The sequence below is a fragment of the Canis aureus genome, chromosome 2 (assembly GCF_053574225.1).
Source record: "Canis aureus isolate CA01 chromosome 2, VMU_Caureus_v.1.0, whole genome shotgun sequence".
In the NCBI taxonomy this organism is placed as follows: domain Eukaryota; kingdom Metazoa; phylum Chordata; class Mammalia; order Carnivora; family Canidae; genus Canis; species Canis aureus.
Window position 1 is genome coordinate 59,847,455 of NC_135612.1, and position 19,213 is coordinate 59,866,667.

Consider the following 19,213-nt stretch of genomic DNA (forward strand, 5'->3'; position numbering starts at 1 on the left):
GCGATAACGGACAGCCCAGCCAGCCCTGTGACTCTCCTGCTAGACCGCTGGCCGTGCCCAAGCTCCCAGGCCTCCCTCCCCCCCAGCGATCACAGGCCTGGGAGCTGCTCAGAGACACTGGGGATCCCCAGCCAACAAAACCCAATAGCAGCAGGCCTGGTCCTTGACTCTGCACTGCATGGCACTCGTGCCACTGGTCCCTGCCCCACACACCTGCCTGTACCTGTGTCAATGCCCTGCCCTGGAAAACTACGTCTGCCGGGCAGCTCCCCCAGGGCATGAGGCCCTAGCCAGAGTGTTGGGTGAGCCTCTTTCGTGTATTTGGGTGCCTCTGGGCTCTTCCTCCCCTGCTCTCTCCCCACCTTTCCAATGTGCTCAGACTCCCACCCCCTACCTGCACTTCCCCTTCCTGAGTGGTGGAGGAAGCGAGACACCTGGACCTCTGGGTGACTTCCTCATGCTGAGCCTGGGTCCCCCACTCGCACATGCTTCCCCCAGGCTTAATGCTATCATGTGTGACACTGTCATCTGAGTGAGGCTGGTGAGTGGTGGAGCCTTGCTGCCTAATGACTTGCCATGCCTTGACCTTAGTGAGTCCTCACAGTGGAAATGGGGGCTGCAAGTTGAGGTCTTTTGGGGTTGGGGTGTCTTCATCTTGGCATTAAGCTGCTAATTAGGAAAAGAGGTCTTTGGACCTTGGTCACAAATAGAGTTTGAAAACATTCAATCAACAGATAAGTATCAAAATCCTACTATGTGCTAGGCCATAAACCCGATGCTAGTAATACATTTTATTTTTCTAAATCAGTAAAACTCCTGCGGCCCCAGTTCTCTGGGAAGGAAGGCCTCACAATGTCCTCTCTCATCTCTCCTAGATAAACTTCAGAGGGTCTCTCCAGCCCACCTGAGCCACGACCATTCTCGAGGGCTCTGAAGGAAGGTGTGAGTCCAGGCAGCCCTCCCCATCAGAAGGCTCTTCCTTGTCTTACCCCCCAGATTTCCCTGCCAGGCAGTCCCTCCACCCCACCCGACCCTGGGGTCACTCGGCCCTGACCAGCTGGGCAGCCTTGCCAAGGTCATGCAACATCTCTGGGCCCAGCACGAGGAGGAGGGAGGTACAACCATCCATTCTATACACTTGGTGGGGGGTGGGGCCCTTCCTGCAGAACAAATTATACATTTCATCTGGGAGAGACACACGAGGCTCCATCTCTACCCATCACCCTGCAAATGGGCTGCTGACAAAGTGATTTCCTTCATGGCAGCCTCTGGCTTTCCGGCTTGGCTACAGATCCTGGAGAGTTGGGGACACCGCTACCTGGGCACAGCCTCCCCAGGCCTGGAAAATGGCTGGGGTGCACAGTGGGGAGCTTCCACCCCCCCACCCCCCCAGGCCTGTGGACAGGGTGGCTGTGCGGAGCAGCTGGTGGAGCCCAGCACTGGGGCCAGACTGCCGGGCTCTTCATTAGCTCTGGCTTTTGCCATGTGGGCTTCTGTAAGCCATTTGCCCTCCGGAGCCTCAGTTTCCTCCCTCTGCAAAACTAGAAAAGTAAGACCTACCACCAGGCTGAGAAGGAGTAATGTGCCTGCACATATGGGTGGTGCGTAGGTGTTAATTCCCTCTGCAGTGGCCACCAAAGCCAACTGGTCAAACCACCCCAGAATCTCTGGTTAGTCTGTCAGAGTCTCACCAGTGGTGTCCAGGTGGGTATGGTGGGGGTGAGGGCCCTGATTCACGAAGTCGGGAGGGGTCACTTTGTGAGGGACTTTGAAGGTCTCTTGGGAAAGGTTCACTCTGGAGGTAGCAGGGAGCCTAAAGGCATGTGAACAGGGCCACCATCTGTGTCGCGCATAGAACAGTGCTGAGGTTGGATAGGGATTTTAGAATCAGCTGATGCATAATAGTCTTCTAGAACTTTTATAGCTTTTAAAAGAGGCTTGGCGTGGCATTTGCTCCCTTCCCTACAGTTTGATGAGCACCGCATGCTGATGTGAATGGAGCTCTAGCCAGGTGACCACACCTTGGCTTAGCCAGGTGCTACTGCTGACCTATGGGGTCTTATGCAAATCACTCCCCTGCTCTGACCCGTCTCCTCATCTGGAGAAAAATCACTCAGAGATAATCAGTCTGCCTCCAGCATGGCAGCGACTTTGGCTATTCCATCCTGGATGGGAAAGCCCTTTGTGAACTGTGTGCGAAGGAGCATTAAAATCATAACTGCAAAAAAAAAATCATAACTGCATTACAACGAAAAGTAACAGGTCTCACCACTCTGCAGCCCTAATGACGGCAGTAAACCAGCAGCTGGTGATGCTGACAGCACAGGGCCTGCTAGTCCAAGGTGACTTGGCTCAAAGTGAGGGGAGCCATCCACTCCGGGTGGGACATGTAAGAAGTGCACACTTGGACTCTGGGAGGGACCCCTGGCCCTGCCTCCATCCCCAACACAGAGCTTCCCAAGACCCACTTCAGACGACTCGGCCAAATGTCCTCGGGGGGGGCAAAATTGCCCTTGACTGGGAACCACTGCTTGAGATAAAAGTCTGAATTTATAGGAAATAAGGGTGGAGGGAGCTCATTGAATGCCACCAGCAGGCTGTAACCAGCCAAGTCCATTGTGCGGAAAATTCTACAGGACAAGCGATCCGGTGTCACCCACAAATACACAGCACAGGAAAAACGAAGGCAAGATCTATCTAGATTAGAAGAGAGTGTATGAGATCTTCTTCCGAGCAGTTTGTGGCCTTTGGATCCTGATTTCAACACGATAAAAAGATATTTTTATTATTTTTTAATTTTGAAATTATTTATTTGTTTAAAAGATTTTATTTATTTATTCATGAGAGACACAGAGAGAAAGAGGCAGAAACTCAGGCAGAGGGAGAAGCAGACTCCATGCAGGGAGCCCGATGTGGTACTCGATCCTGGGACTCCAGGATCACGCCCTGGGCTGAAGGCAGATGCTCAACTGCTGAGTCACCCAGGAAATCCTATTTAAAAAAAATTTTTTTAATATTTCATTTATTCATGAGAGACAGAGAGTTGGGGGCCTGATGTGGGACTCGATCCCAGGGCCCCGGGATCATGACCTGATCCAAAGGCAGACAGTCAACCACTGAGCCACCCACGCGCCTTAAAAAGACCTTTTTAAAGATCATTAGAAATACTGAGGAATTCTTGTTAAATTGGTCAGGTATGCAGGCAGTATTGTACCTACACTTCAGGAAGGACTGACCGTGTCTGTGATGGGGGTGACACCGATGAGACCATCATGGTCCCCAAAGTGCTCTTTACCTCTTCACTGGCTTCAACCTTTGTCTGCTGGTAATCGAGACACATAAACGTGACAGGAAAAAGCTCAGGCGCTGGAGATGTGCACGAACTAGCTGTGATCTGAGCTATACTGGAAAGGGCTCAGGGGAAACCGGACACAGCAGCATGAGGCGGGGGCCGTGGGCCTAGGGGCTTCACTGTAACCTGCACCCTGCTTTGTACAGATTGGACTTTTTCCATCATTAAAATTGCTCGAAAGATGAAAACAAGTCTGTCAGAAGCAGGAAAAGTGGGGTTTTCGCTCAGCAGTGGAGCCCAAGGGGGGGTCAGAAGGGACCAATGTGGCCTCCTCCCCCCCACCCCTGCCCTAAGGTGAGCCCGCCTTCAGGTGAGGCCCCCCAGTCCGGCCCTCCTCTAGGAGCCACTGCGCTCCTCCTAGACGCAGATCCTGAGGGACAGGGAGCACCGCCGCCCCGCCCCACCCGGTGGAGTCTGCAGTGGGGAGGGTGCTCCCGCAGCGCTCTCAAACAAAGGTCCCACTGCTTCGGGTGGGCCAAGCATAAAATGGGCATCCAGACCCTACACGGGTTGCCCAAAGCCTTGCTGAGCTTCCCGCCAGGGCCAGGTTGATGTGGTGGAAACAGAGGGGCCTCCCAGCAGGCGTGCTATATGCACCGCCCCCATCGTCACTCAGGTGTAGGGAGCCGCACACCTGGGATGGGGCCCCCAGTCTCCTGGCTCTGAGCCTGGGCCTCTTTCCTCACCCTACTGGTCTCCCTGCCTAAGCCCCAGGGGCACTAGAGGGGCCCTCTTGGGCTTCTTCTATGTAGAAGAACATAGAAGAAGCTTATGTTCAGTTCAGACATCTGCTTGGAGCCCTGGTGGGGAGCTGAGGCAGGCTGGGTGGACTCTGTGTCCCTCAGAATACAGACTTGAGTCCATGTGCCCTGGAAGCACTCACTCACCTCATCTGAGTGCTGCTGCCTGTGTTCCCTCCTATACACCTCCCTGATCCCCCTCCAGCCCTCCTCTCTCCAGGGGCCCCATCTGCCCAAGTCCTCCCAGGAGCCCAAGGATGTAGCAACCCAGGGTCATCTCCGTTTTACAGGTGAACAAACCAAGGCTCAGAGAGGGGTGAGTGTTGTGTGGGTGTGCCCCCCGACCCAGGGGCAGGAGGTGAGTTCACTCGATAATATGGTGGCCCAGAGCAGTGCTCTGGAGCTAGAGGGCCTAGGTTCAAATCCTGCCTGTGTACTTAGCTGCTGTGGGGCCTTGGGCTCGAAGGTCCCCCGGCCTGAGCCTCAGTTTCCTCTCTGTGACAAAGGCAGGTGCCAGGATGAAGGGAGTGGACATATTCCTGGTGCCGGGCTCAGTATGGCTTTGCTGTTTGCCCTCCTGGCTGTGGGACCTGGGGGACTGTACAGAGACCCTACAAGGCAAGAGTGTATCTGAGAGGGTGGCCTGGAGATGAGCACAGGTGTAAGCGGGGTGGGATGGTGTGGGCAGTACCTGGGGTAATGTCAGGAGCCACTCACTGGATGACCAGGAATTGGAGCAAGAAGGGAGTCGGGGGGGTTCTGGGTACAGGGCAGAGCAGGTGCAAAGGCTCATTTGTGAGGACAACCCCAGGTAGTTGTGTGAACCCGGAGAGCCCTCAGGCCCAATGACAGAGGCACATGTGTGGCCAGGAGGGGTGCCCCTCGGAGGATCATAGTGTGTGAGGAGGAGCTGCTCCTGCACTCTCCTCTTGCAGCATCCACATGGGACCTGACCCCGCAGCTTCCAAACCGGGCTGTGCTTTCTGATGGTGACAGCAGCAGGCAACTGGGTGATGTCTTTAAAAAAACAAGGCTATTTGGCTCAGTGGTTGAGCATCTGCCTCTGGTCAAGGCGTGATCTCCGGGGTCCTGGGATTGAGTCCCACATTGGGATCTCTGCAGGGAGTCTGCTTCTTCCTCTTCCTGTGTCTCTGCCTCTCTCTCTCTCTGTGTCTCTTATGAATAAATAAATAAAATCTTGGGATCCTTGGGTGGCGCAGCGGTTTGGCACCTGCTTTTGGCCCAGGGCGCGATCCTGGAGACCCGGGATCGAATCCCACGTCGGGCTCCTGGTGCATGGAGCCTGCTTCTCCCTCTGCCTATGTCTCTGCCTCTCTCTCTCTCTCTCTCTCTCTCTCTGTGTGTGTGACTATCATAAATAAATAAAAATTTAAAATAAATAAATAAATAAAATCTTTAAACAAAGCAAAAACACAAGACTACTTGGAAAATCCCACTGTGCTGTGCAGGAGTGTGGAGACTCACCCTGGCCACTGTTCCCTTCATACCTAGAAACTTCAAGACGTCTGGCCCTGGACACCTGGAAAGATTCACTAACCAGGAGCCCACAGGGGGTCTCCTGGGTCTCCCCCCTCGCCCCAGCAAGGCCATGCATTCCCTAATTTGCAGGGTCTCTTGGTTTCATTATAAGCTCACTTTTTCCCATAATTTCCATGAGATGCTCTGGGAATGAGTGACCTTTGATTTGGGGCCAGGTCCACCTGGGTTCACTGTTCCCAGTAAAACGGGGCAACAGTTCGGCATCATAGGGGTCACTAGGGTGGCTAGAGACGCTGTCACAGAGGGTGGGTCACACAGACCACAGTCACGTTGCTGTGTTGGGCTGTCTGGCTGTGCATGGTCTCCCTAACCTCTTGCAGCATGAGCGCTGAACAGGTCTTGCTTTGCTTATCTTGAGGCTTTGAGAAGAAGGGCCCTGGACACAGAGCCCTCATCTGATGGTTTACTGTGCTTCTCAAAGTCTGCTGGTTATCCAGCAGTGAGCATCTTAGTACATCATCATTAGATAGATAGATAGATAGATAGATAGATAGATAGATAGATAGATAGATTTTATTTATTTATTCATGAGAGACACAGAGAAGGCAGAGGGAGAAGTAGGCCCCCTGCAGGGAACCTGACATGGGACTCGATCCCAGGACCCTGGGATCATGCCCTGAGCCAAAGGCAGATGCTCAACCACTGAGCCACCTAAACATCCCAGCATGTTGTCATTATAAACAGAGCATATACTTGTGGGGAAATCTAAAAGTCTCTAAATATATAGGGACAGAAGACAATCAGGTGTGTTCCAATATTCTTATCAGTGTTTCTTTCTCTTCATGCCTGTAGATGATACATATTCCATATTCTTTCATTATACTTTATTTAAAATTCAGTATTACCCTTATAACTTAAGCATTTCTCCTGTGCTGTAATAAATTCTTTAAACATTTCTTAATGGCTGCATATAAGTCTCTCCATTTAATCTTCCCTCATGATCAGGCATTCATGTTATGTCCATTTCACTATTGCAAATTACACCAGTGAACATCTTTCTTAGAATAGTTTTTGCCTGAATTTTGGGGTAAGAATAGCTCCTTTCAAGTGTACCAATAGACCGGAGACATTCTGTGTGTTACACTTGTTTTCTTTCGCTTCCTCCTTGGCTGGAGCCATGCCTTCTCTTGTTCATGAAAGTGTTGCTACTAAAAGTTCTGCCTCCCTGCATTTACGGAGTTTAATTGACTGCAGGTAGGAAGCTTGTGAGTGCACCTGTTAAAACTGCCAAATACCAGTTGATGGCTCTGGTGGTGGGGATCTGAGTGCTGCTTCTTGCCCCCAAGTGCAGGGGCTTGTTGGTGGCTTCCCTGGTCCATTCTGACACCTTTCCATCTTTGTGTCCCTGGCTGTCTTCTCTGGGCCTGAGGGTGTGGGAAGGCTGACCTCCAGTGCTCCTGGGCATTCCCTGCCTTTTTTTTTTTTTGATATTTTATTTATTTATTCATGACAGACACAGTGAGAGAGAGAGAGAAAGAGAGAGAGGAGAGAGAGAGAGAGAGAGAGAGGCAGAGACACAGGCAGAGGGAGAAGCAGGCTCCATGCAGGGAGCCTGATGTGGGACTCGATCCCGGGTCTCCAGGATCAGACCCTGGGCTGAAGGTGGTGCTAAACCACCGAGCCACCCGGGCTGCCCTCTGCCTCTGTTTCTATTTATTTTAAATTTCTTATTATATGGCTCAGTTTCCACAAGCATCAAAAGAACTGCAAATTCCAGGCATTGTTTTCCAAGAAGTGAATGCCCCACTTCTGCGGTGAAGGAGTTAACACTCCAAGGAGTAAAGGCAGAAAGGATAAGCTTTCTGGTGGATTTCTGAAAACGCTTGGGCTGAGGAGAAACTCGTTTTTGGAATAAATGGAGGCTGTGCGATCTGCCTTTGACCTGTGGGGATGGTCTGGCCCTGGTGGCTCTGAACAGAGGCTGACGACAGGGAGGCAGGGAGGGAGGAGGGTGAGCGGGCAAGGCCTTCTGGACAGCGGAGAACAAGCAGCGAACCGTGGACTGAACAGCCTCCCTGCGCAGCGCTTGTCTCCTTACCTGCAAAATGCGAATCACTGTGCCAGCCTGGCAGGTTATGGGGCTCGACTGTGGTAATGGCATGCAACAGCCAGGACAGCACAGGGCACCTGGGATGGCTACAGGTACAGGTGCAGCTGTGAGCAGCATTTATGCATCCATTCAACAAATATTTATGGAGCTCACATTCAGGGGGCTGGGGAAGTCAGGAGCAAAACGTGTGTTTGGGAGACTTGATCCCTGTATCTCCTGAAAGAGATGCAAAGGGGTTTTACAGGACAAGAGGCCTCCGACCTCATCCTGTGCCCACCTCCTACCCCACCTACACTTTGGGCCCCAATTTTCGCCTCTGAAGGATGGGCTTGGGGACCTGTAGGGGTCCTGACACTGTGCTTGTGACCCTTCTGGGGTCTGCATCTGGTCAGTTCATTGTTTTCCTTGCAAGATGTGGCTGAATTTGTGAAGTGACATGTCCATCTGCCCCTCGGGACTGGGGACCTGTGAGGGCAGGAACTCTGGGCTGTCAATCACTCCTGTGTGGCCAAGGCCCAGCGGAGGGTGGTTTCCATGGATATCAGGCACCTGCTCCTGCTTTTGAGCCCAGGGAGGCTCAGAAGTCAGATGTGAGTCCCTCCGTGGGCTGTCTGGGAGGCTCATGTGCCCCCTCACCTTGGCCGGTTGACAACACACTTTGTGCACATTGTATGACAGGGGAGGTGCCAAGAGCTCCCCAAACGTGCCACAAACTTACAAAGCCAGGCAATTTTTTACATTTACCTGTCACTGCCACTTACTTTGTCTCTAATCCTCACACATCTTGGGTGGCGAAGGTGCCGTAAGCCTTGTAGATGGTGAAAGGCTTCTGGACACAGCCAAGGACCGGTCAGTCAGTGCTGGGCCTGGCACTGAGCAGAGGACCCTGACAGCCGGTGCTTGTCTACATCAAGCAACAGCTTGGCAGCCCTCAAAGGAGCAATGCTGCTGAGAATCCTTCTGTGGATCTCGGGGTTCAGTCTGCACGACTTTGCGAAGGCAGTCAGCAGTGAGGCAGCAGAGGGGGACACGGCACTGACCACCCTGCCACAGTTGTCTCTGTGTCACAGATGGGTGCTGGGAGGCGCCGAGGGTCTCACAGGTGACACAAGTGCAGATGCCCACACAGCTTATCTCGTTCCTTGTATTTTTAATTGTTTGGCACACTGAGGGTGTAAGTGTCTGATGGACCCCAGGGAGGGACTCTGTGCTGGGGCAGGGAGCAGGGCGCGGGCGGCAGGATGGGGAGAGGGTGAGGAAGAGGCAGACAGAGGGCGCCAAATGTAAATCTGTGGGCCATAATTTTTTTTTTTTTTTTGGTTCTGGATTCAGAACAATGGTTCCCAGTCATTGTGGGGCTTTAAAACCCTAGGACTCAGAATGAGGGCAAGAAGGGATTTGGGGGAGGTGCAAGGAACACTGTAAACGCAGAGTTATTAATCCTATTTATTACACTGCTAATTAAGTCAGGCCTGAAGCAAGTCTGTACTTTCTTGTTAGTGTTTTCTAAAAATAAATGGAAATGGTGTTGGGGTTTGAAGGAGACCCAACATTTTTCCTGAAAACCACCCAGGAAAGTCAGCATTTGTAAAGCTTCTGTTACGCACCAGGCACCGTAAAGGGTGTTAATATATTCTCTTAAGAGACTGCCATTTAACAATTTCTCACCCCTCCTGCCATCATAACCAATAGTAGGCTCTAAGAGTTTTTACCCCTAGGACTAGCTCGCAGGCAGGAGAAACAAGGTTTATGGCCATGGCTGGAACAAATGCATCTTCCAGCACATGCTTCTAGATGCCTTCTGCAAAGAAGAGGCCATCCTCCGGCCCCTGACCGCTCTCCCAGTTCAAATCCTCCTTCAGATCCAGCTGATCCAGCTCTCTGCCAGTGACAGCCCTCAGGCTCCGGGGTCCCAGCCACTGAGGCTCGTCCTCTGCTCTTGCCGGCCCCGGAAGAGAACGCAACAATAAGTGCCGACCAGGTGCCAGGCCCAGACGATAAACCCGCCCTGGCGCCGGCAGCCTAGACCCTCGGGGGCTCCGCGCGGCGCTGGGAGGCGGTCGGGGAGGGCGGCTGGCTTCCGACCCTCGGCTCCGGTCCCGCCCTGGGGCCCGGGGCGTGACCTCATCGCCCACGCTGCACGGCTTTATCACAGACCCGGCCTCTGCTTCTGCACTACTGACCCCAGAGAGCGCACAGAAGCGTGAGGCCAGGGGTCCCCACACTGCACCCCACTGTCTCCGGAAGCCGTGATTTAACGCGCACCGGAGTCGGATTCCCCAAATCCTTCGGCAGCACCAAAGTGCATCCAGGTGTGGGAACTCCGGCGCGAGGCACCATACAACAGCTGCTCCCGGGAGAACCGGCGGAAAGGCCCGCTTCACAGGCCGAGAGACTAAGGCCGGGCCGGGCGGCCGCCGAAGCCACGTCCCCCGGGCGGCACGTCCCGGGCCGGCCGGCCGCTCCGCACAGCTGCCCGGGGCCAGGGGCGCCCATCGATGCGCTCCGCCGCTCGGCTCCCCAGGCCTGGTCCCTGCCCGCTCGCGCCCCTTCCCCCTCCCGGCCGCTTCCCACTTCCAAGATGGCCGCGGGTGGAGCCGACCAGGTACGGAGGCCCCTGGCGGGTGTCCCCGGGGCCGGGCGGACCCGGAGTTGCCCTCCGGCCTCCCCTCGCGGCTCCACTGGGCCCTCGGGAGAGGAGAGGGGCGGCGACGGCGCTCCGGACCCCGCGGGCGGCGGGCGAGCGGCTGAGGAGTGGCAGGCAGCAGGGAGAACGTCGAGCGCGAGCAGCGGTGGCGGCGGCGCGGCGGGGGGCGGCGGCCGGGCGGAAGAGCGGCGGCCGCCGGCAGGGGGCGGGGCGGGGGCGGGGCGGCGGCCGGGCGGAAGAGCGGCGGCCGCCGGCAGGGGGCGGGGCGAGCCGAGGGCGAGGGGCGGGGCGCGGGGCGCGGGGCGAGGGCGCGGGGCGGGGCGGGGCGAGGGCGCGGGGCGCGGGGCGGGGCGCGGGGCGCGGGGCGAGGGCGCGGGGCGGGGCGAGGGCGCGGGGCGAGCCGAGGGCGCGGGGCGGAGCGAGGGCGCGGGGCGGGGCGAGGGCGCGGGGCGGGGCGGGGCGAGGGCGCGGGGCGGAGCGAGGGCGCGCGCCGCTGTTGGCCGCGGGCGGCTCGCGCGCACCTGCCCGCCCGGCCCACCGCCTGCGGCGCGCCCCGCGTCCTCGTCGCGCAAGTTGCGGGTCCCGGGGTCTGGGCTGCGCGCCCGCCGGCCCCGGGGATGGCGTCGGAGCCGCGCTGACTCCGGTACTGGGGGCGTCTGGCGGGGGCCGGGAGGGAGGGAAGCAGGGGGGCCGGTGCCACCTGCTGCTGCGTCGGCGGGAGTGGGAGCGGGAGGCGGGCCGGGCCGGGCCGGGCCGGGCCGGGGCGCGCGGGCTCGGGGCCCGGCTGGGCGACCCTTCGCCGCGCGACCGCCGCTTCCCCGCCCCGCACCGGGGGAGCGCGTGGGGCCCGGTGACCTCGCGGGGCCCCGGGGCGCGTGGCTTGCCGGCCCTCGGAGAGGCGCGCGCGCTGACACGCTCCTTTTCCGGAACTTGACGGAAAGTTTTGTGCTGCGATGCACCGGGCTCCCGGCGGGAGAGGGGCTGGCCCGGCGCGCGCCGCCGCCCCGCCGGCCCCTCTACCCTCGAGGTCTCTGACCCCATCCTTGGGGGCCTAGAGCCCCCCCTCCCGGGAGACCCCTCCACTTTGGGACCCCTACCCCCGGGATCCTCTCCACCCCGCGATCCTGCCCAGCATCCCGGGGGGCCCCGACCCCCGGCCCCTCCCACCTCGGGAACCCTCCAGACCAGGGACCCCTGCGCTTGGGGGCAGCCGGCGTCTGGGGCCCTCGACTCCCCTCCCCCTCGGAGCGCCCGACCTCGGTTCTTGGAACCGCTGCCAGACCACAGAACCCCCAGGTTCTCAGACTCCCTGTCCCCGGGCCAGGGACTCCGCTGGCCTCAGAGACCCCCTCGCCCGGGCCGCAGATCCTCTCTGTGCAGGAGAGGCTGGAGAGACGGGGCCTGGGGATCCTTCCCGCAGGGCGGGGAACGGGGCGCTGAGCGGGTGTGTCGGGAGCTGGTGTGTCGGGGGTGCGCCACAGGCCGCCCTCCCTGGGCCCCGAGCTGCCAGGAGGAAGCTGCGGGGGTGAGGCCATGATGTGGAAGCCTCAGGAAGCAGGAGGCCTGGCCCCGCGGGCTCCGGACCCCGCTGGGGCAGTGGGCATTTAGGGGCTGGAGTCCTACCCGGCCAAAAATACCCCACTTTTTTTGCCTTGAAATTGTACAGCACCATTTCTCGGTAATGGAATTGAAAGCTTTGCTTTGGAAAGTTCTATGGCAGGAGGCTCCTGGGCATGACGTATTTTATGTACTGAGGCTAGTTGAGGAGGGTTGCATCTTTAGGACCCTGTCAGCAAGAAGGATATTAGCACCTTGCTGTTGTCTTGACTTCCTTTATTTTTTATTTTTTAAAAAAATTTATTTATTTGAGAGGGAGAGAGAGCACCAGAACATGAGCAGGGGAAGGGGTGGAGGGAAAGAGAATCTCAAGCAGGTTCCCTACTGAGCGTGGAGCCTCATGGGGCTTAATATAAGGACCGGGAGATTCTGACCTGAGCCAAAACTAAGAGTCAGGTGCTCAAACAGCTGAGCCACCCAGACCCCCTCCCTCTACAGGTGGGTTGCATCTGCACACCACTAGGTGCTTTGCCTGGACTTGGCTAGTCCTACAGCAGTCCTGGAACACTGCCTCTTGCCCAGTTTATGTGGCCAGTACCAGCCCCTGCCTCAGGTTTGGGTATGACTTCTTCCCACTTCTTAACCTCCTGCTGTGCCTGGTTTGCCCCTCACCCGCCCGCCCCCCCAGGCTGTCTTTGTTGTATATATTTGATCCCTGTAGACTGTGGGCTCCACCTGATGCCTAGCCCTAATGAGAACTTGTCTCATTAGCGTTACTGAGTGAATGAAACATTGGGAAACATTAAAGGAGGTAAAGTGACTGGTCCAGGGTTACCCGACTGGCGAGAGGCATGGGTGAGATTCAGACTGCACCAGGTCACTGGGTGAGGTTCAGCTCACCTTACTGCCCTCCATGGTCCCAGCAGGTTCCTGCCCAGCGCTTTGCTTCATGCTGAGCTGGGCTGGCTTCCTGCTTGTGAAACAGTTTCCATAATGCGCCCCCAGCCCATCCTCTCACACCAGCATTGGCACTGCCTTGCCTGGCCTCTGGATCCAGCCATTCCTCTCCATCCCTCCATCAATCCCTCCCACCAGCTGCCCTACTCCCCTCTGTCCAGTGGGCGAAGTTCTTTCATGCCTACACATCCTCTCACCAGTGCTCTGCTGAAGTCCTCTCGGACAGAGAGGACCTGCCTATCAGAGTGGCTGGTTTTGGAATCTGTCTGCCCTGTCGGTCAAAGCTTCTGACCATCATGTCCTCAGCCTTAACACAGGAGATGCCTGCCCAGTATATTGTGGGTGCTCATGGCGCTTGGGACCTTGCAGAAGATTTGCCATCAAAATAGGCATTAAAAAAAAAAAAAGCATTTATACATAATATGTAAAAGAAGATTTTAGGCAAATGGAGTGCATGTTATCTGTTAATGTTTGTTTTAGGGTGGTTATGAAATCTCTAGGACCTGAATTGCTAAGAATTTCTAGACTGCCAAGCTGCCAGAACCTCAGGTAGATCAGCTGGGCTAATCACCTCATTTTACGGATGGGAAATTGAGGCCCCGAGCTTAGTGCCACAGAGCCTGTGTGAGGAGAGATGTTAGTGACAGGAAGAAACCATACAGTGAGGCTGGCAGACACGAAGTGGCTGAGTCTGGCTTTGTTTATGCAAATGAGTTGCTAAAATAGTGGGCCTGAGCTGGCTGGCCCTATCTAGGGCCCAGGAAGAAGTAACACCAGCCAACATCTTCCGAGGCTTAACTCATGCCAGGCATGATTCTAAAGACTTTATTTGCCTGAGGAGATAGGGTCTCCATTTTACTCCAGGGATATTTGGGCATATGAGTTAAACTAGTCCAAGGTCACACAACTTGTAAGTGGAGGAACTAGGATTTGAACCCAGTCTACCTCCAGAACCTGCATTATTTTTCCCCCCTTGTGTATCTCATTTTTAAAAACCTTTTCCCTGAACTCTAACTTACAGAGAAGTGTAAAAATTGTTAGACATTTAGCTTATTGATGATCATTTAGCTTATTGATGATTGATCACAAGTTAGACTCTATTCTTAAGCATTCCAGCAAGCTGATGCGGGCTTTGATGGTGTGAACTCAGTTCCTTGCTGTGTGACCTTAGGTGACTTACTTGGCCTCAGTTTCTTCAGTGAGCTTGTGATGAGTAGAGCTTGTGATAGCACGTAGCAGGTTTGGTGCATGGTGAATGTTTGACAAATGGTTTTCTCTTATTAATAATTAAGACTATAAGTTGTGCTGGTTTTGTTACATGGTCTGAGTACCTTCTTCATCTGTCAGTTGCCTGTCAGTTACTTTTTAGATACTTATGATGAATCACTTTGGTAGGTCACTATATGCAGCTGAAACATTATGGGTTTGTGCCCTCTCTTTCCTTCCCACCCCTGGGGCATTGAAAGTCCTTAATTTAAAATGTCCCAGCTGTGCCTTTTTTTTTTTTTTTTTTTTTTTTTTTTTTAAACATAACCGCTCATGGGTGTGAAGGTCACATTTCCTCCTTAAGATTGTGAAGGAGCGGGGATCCCTGGGTGGCTCAGCGGTTTGGCACCTGCCTTTGGCCTGGGGAGTGATCCTGGAGTCCCGGAATCGAGTCCTGCATCGGGCTTCCTGAATGGAGCCTGCTTCTCCCTCTGCCTATGTCTCTGCCTCTCTCTCTCTCTCTCTCTCTCATGAATAAATAAAATCTTAAAAAAAAATCAAATTACCTTTATGGTTGGCCTTTCCATTCTGCATAATGCAAATTGACCCATTCTTCTAAGCTTCTTGCTCATGCCGCAGTGGGAAGAGCAAGGACTTCTGAGTCCTCTCCAGGTTGGCCCTAGCGCAGCTGCTTCATTGCACACACCTTTTGGGCCTCGTTTCCTTGTCTGTGAGGTGGTAATGACGGTACCTTGAGCTCTGGGGGTTGTGAAGATTACAAAGATGATGCGTGTGAACTTTGAACACCATGCCCAACATATAATGCACACTCGGTGAGCAGAGGCAGCTGCCCACATTAATTGCTAATGCCGAGGTACCTGAGTTCCAGAACATCCTATGCCTTTCTTTTCAGGGTCCTTTTTGTCTAAGCCACCACATTAAACAGAGAAAGAGACTCAGAGTGGTTGGTGCTTGTGGGGGCCCTGTGTGGAGCAGGCTAATTCACTTGGGAGGTGCCACATAGATCAGGGTGTGTTCCTTGGTGGTAGAACCTCATATAGCTTGTTTTTTCTGACTGGTTCTGTCCTCACGGGTCAAGGTCAAGGCCTGGGAGGCCACCAGAATTCTCCCCAGGAAGCATGAGGGACCCCAAGGGCCCTTATGCAGAGTGACATGGGTGTTGGAGAGAGAACAGGTGGGGCCTTGCCCGTACATTTTGGGCAGGTCACTGCATCTGGCTCAGCCTGGGTTTGGTCCCATCTGGAAATGGCCGAAGACAGTCTGCTTTTTCACAGGAGGAAGGAGGATTTAGGGAGGTTCTGGATGTCTGCGTTGGGGCTACAAAGGAGCAGAGCTGACTGAGGGGCCTTGGGGTCAGGTAAAAGTGGAGCCCTTGGGTAAGCCATGGGCCTCAGATTCCTTCTCTGTGCAATGGGGATAATACCTAGCACATAGGGCTGTGATGTCTATGAAGCAGAATGGCATGTCGGGAGCTTAGAACAGTGTTTGGTACTCATTAAATTGTAATTTTATGTTGATGCTCTGATGTTGTTAGGTGTTGCAGCCCTGGTCTGCCCTCTTGAAAATTTGGCTCTGTGACAGATGTGTTCTGAGGCCGTGGATGACAGAAAGGAGCAGTGTCTGTCTTCTTTTTTCTTTTATCTTTAATTAATTAATTAATTAATTTATTTATTTATTCATGAGAGACAAGAAGACAGAGACATACATGCAGTGAGAAGCAGGCTCCCTGTAGGGAGCCTGATGTGAGACTCGATTCCAGGATCCTGGGATCACAACCTGAGCCAAAGGCAGATGTTCAACTGCTGAGCCACCAAGGCATCCCAGGCATCCCCAGTGTCTGTCTTCTTTTAAGTTTAAGGGTCTAGTGGGGATGCCTGGGTGGCTCAGTCATTGAAGCATCCAACTCTTGGTTTTGGCTCAGGTCATGGTCTCAGGCCTGTGGAATCAAGCCTCACATTGGGTTCTAGGCTCAGTGGGGAGTCTGCATGAGATTCTCTCCCTGCATTTGCATGCACTTTCTGTCTCTCTCTCTCTAAAATAAATAAGTAAATCTATAAAAATAAAGATTAAGGGTATGGAAATCAGTGGGTGGAGCTGATGGCACGCTTGTCAGCAAAGGCAAGTGCACCCTCCGTGGAGGATCGGGAGAGCTTCGGTGTCCCTGGTGCTAACTGGGGTGTGACGAAGCAGCCCTCTGCAGCATTGAGAGGGGAGCCCACACAGGGAGGGCTATAGGGAACAGATGCCTGTGGACAGGAAGCAGCCACAGGAAGACGAGTGCCCACGGCTGTCTGCATGGATGGGCAGCATTATTGCTCCTTGAAGCCACCAATGAGTGAAGGTTTTCCTGCTGGGGACATAACTAAATCATTTGGGTTCGGCCTCATGAACTGTTTGTTTATGAAGACTTGATCAAGATCTCATCCCACTGCTTTTTAAAGAGAAGAAAATTAAGCTGTTGTTCAAGATGGAATTGTTTTCCATTGGCTCATTCAGAGTCGCTGGCAGAGCTGCTGTCGGCTTTGTGATTTATCTTGAAGTCCTAGCCCTGGTGGGGTGAGGGGTGTTCCAGTCTCTTGGGGCACTTACCCCCTTTATTTGCTGCAGAATGAGGTTTTGTGACTGGCAAGTAAAATGCAGATTGTCTTGCTGCCTGTAGTGAAAACAGCTTCCCTCATATCTGTACCTGATGTCTTGTATGTCTTTCCTTGTCTGGGAGGTGGTTGCTGGTCATCCTTACACTTGGATCGTGTGCCTTGAGTGGCTGGCTGCCTGGGCCTGGAGGTACTGGAGGGCCTGTGGGGGCTGCTGTGGCCACTGCTATGGGTGGTTGGCCTCAGCTTCGGGAGGCAAGTGTAGAGGGAGGAAGTCTCTTTTACTTTCCTGGACTGTTGTGCATGGACCATTCCCCACCGAGTACTGCAGTGGCCAACACGCCACAGGCTGGTCATCCTGGACTTGCTGCCAGGAACCTAATGGGAGGGAATTTCTTCTTCTCATTACCCCCACTGCTCACCTTGTTCCTGAAGCATAATCCACCTGCAGCTAATGTGTCTTGAACGGACTGTCCCCGAAACCTGCCCTCTTAGAACATGGTTGTTAGTAATAATTAACTCAGCAAACCGATTTTTAAATCCTTAATCCATGCCAGGCATTTGGCCAGGAGGCAGTGGTGTCTGGAACCTGTTAGCCTGGTGCCTGCCCGAAGCTTTGAAACCAGCAGAGAGACAGGGGAGCAGCTGCACAGTCATTTTAGGGGTGTGGCCAAAGGGAGCCCACGAGGAGGAGGACCCACACCTTCCTGGGAGCGTAGGGGAAGGCTTCTCAGAGGAGGTGGCCTCCGGGGTGTGCCCATGCTGCCAGACACCCAGGGGCGCTGATGTCCCAGCCTGGGGAGAGCACCCAGGCCGTGGGGTTTTGAGAGAGGTGAGGGTGGCAGCATGAGGCTGCTGAGGCTGGCGAGGCTGGGTCCGGGAGGGCCCTGTGCCAGCTTAGGGAATTTAGGCTGATCCTGTCTTTAGAAAACGTGTGACTTGGAAGCAGGCCATCTGCAGCTGGCCTCCTGGCAAGTTTCCAGAGTCCACCCTGCTGCCTCTCTGAGAAGCGAGTGCTTTGTGTGTTCAGCCTCCCCCTCCGGGCACTGTCGAGGGCAGGTGCTCGGGAGTGTGGGTTCTGCTTTCATAGGACTGGTGGCCCCAGATGGAAGGGTTTGAGGACAGGTGGCTATGGGCCTTGCAGGCTTTGCTTTGAGAGTATGTTGCAAGCAGAAGTATGTTTTTGCTTTTAGTTTTTTTTCCCCTGAAGGCTCACACCTTGTTTGTGAGGCTTAAGGAACTTCCGTTGACTTAAAATGAGCAGAGACCTCAGAGGTCATTCATTTTCTCCCTAGAAGAGGCCCTTGTCCTGTTGTCCCGGCCCCCAGCACAGAGGAGAGAGGAATGGAGAAGAGGCCACCGCCCAGTGGCTTTCACCACCCGGTGGCGTTGGACTTTGTCAGACCTGCTTCACCGTCCTTGTGCTCTCATTGTGACGATGCTGAGAAAGGGTCCTTGGGTTCCCTCAACACTCATGTTTTGTGTTCCTGTGTCTTCTAGTATTGGAACTTCAGTTTATTATTTTTTTATTTACTTTTATTTATTTATTTTTTTAAAGAACTTCAGTTTAAATGCATTGTTTGCAGGTGCATCAGCTCTTTGTGTGGCTGAAGTAAAGGAAATTCACATTTATTGGGCACATACTATGGTCCGATGTGGGGTGTGCCAAGCCTTCTCATTTCATGTATCCTCAGACCAGCTGTGAGTTTTGTGGTGTTGCCCACTTGACTGCTGGCCAGGAGGGAAGTTGAGGCTCAGGAAGGTTAGACTTCTCCCCATGGTAAGTGGCAGAGCCAGAATGTCAGCTGGGCAGGTCACTTGGCTTTCAGCTCTGTTTGCTGTGAGGATTTCCTTTTGTGTTTCTGGCTTTTTGCCAGTTTGACCTGTCAGCCTATTGATGGTATTTTGATAATTTTTTTTTTAAGATTTTATTTATCCATTTGACAGAGCACAAGCAGGGGGAGCGGGAGAGGGAAAAGCAGGCTGTGTTGAGCAAGGAGCCCGATGTGGGGCTCCATCCCAGGACCCTGGGATCATGACCTGAGCCGAAGACAGATGCTTATTTGACTGAACCACCCAGGTGGCCCCGCCTCCCCCTTTTTAGAGTGTTTTGAGAATTCCAATAACTCTTGATATTGCAAAAGATTAGCTCTTCACTATGTGCTAGAAATGTTTCTTACTGTATTTTCCTTTCAATTAAAAAAAATGTAGAACTTTCAAGTGTGTGTACAGTTGAATCTCCCTGTTTCTTCCTGTTGTGAATCCTGTTTTTGCACAGTATGGTTGAGTTCAGGGACTTCCTAGGGCAGGGTCTTGGAAATAGTTGGCCATAGCTTTGCCTGGGGGAGCTTATGGCTAAGGACTCAGGATAGGGGCTCCAGCCCAGGAAATTGAGCACAGTGTGAACTGTGACACTGAAAACGTGTTCATGGGTGCTGAGGTGATGGCCAGACTCTTTCGGGGAAGTTTTTGCTCAGTAGGTTAGAAAAGTATTTGATGGAATACATTTATAATTTAGTTTTTGTATTA

General features: G+C 54.0%; 2 protein-coding genes across 9 annotated transcripts in view; both read left to right on the forward strand.

Annotated features, from left to right (window-relative positions):
• The window catches only part of KIAA0232 (KIAA0232 ortholog), a 93,530-nt gene extending 92,280 nt beyond the window's left edge, over nt 1–1,250 (forward strand). The window contains exon 9 of one of the 2 annotated variants that reach the window (XM_077874984.1): nt 876–1,250. In XM_077874984.1, coding sequence (XP_077731110.1) covers nt 876–934 — 59 coding nt within the window. In that variant the 3' untranslated portion in view covers nt 935–1,250. The remainder of the gene's footprint in view (nt 1–875) is intronic. The other variant, XM_077874988.1, reaches the window with a different exon arrangement.
• An 8,903-nt stretch (nt 1,251–10,153) lies between these two features.
• TBC1D14 (TBC1 domain family member 14) overlaps nt 10,154–19,213 on the forward strand; it is a 105,512-nt gene continuing 96,452 nt past the window's right edge. For 5 of the 7 annotated variants that reach the window (XM_077874995.1, XM_077874997.1, XM_077875006.1 and 2 more), the window contains exon 1: nt 10,859–10,992. The gene's annotated coding sequence lies outside the window, so the exon portion shown is untranslated. Of the gene's footprint in view, nt 10,308–10,843; nt 10,993–19,213 lie in introns of those variants that run through there. The other 2 variants (XM_077875003.1, XM_077875007.1) reach the window with 2 other exon arrangements.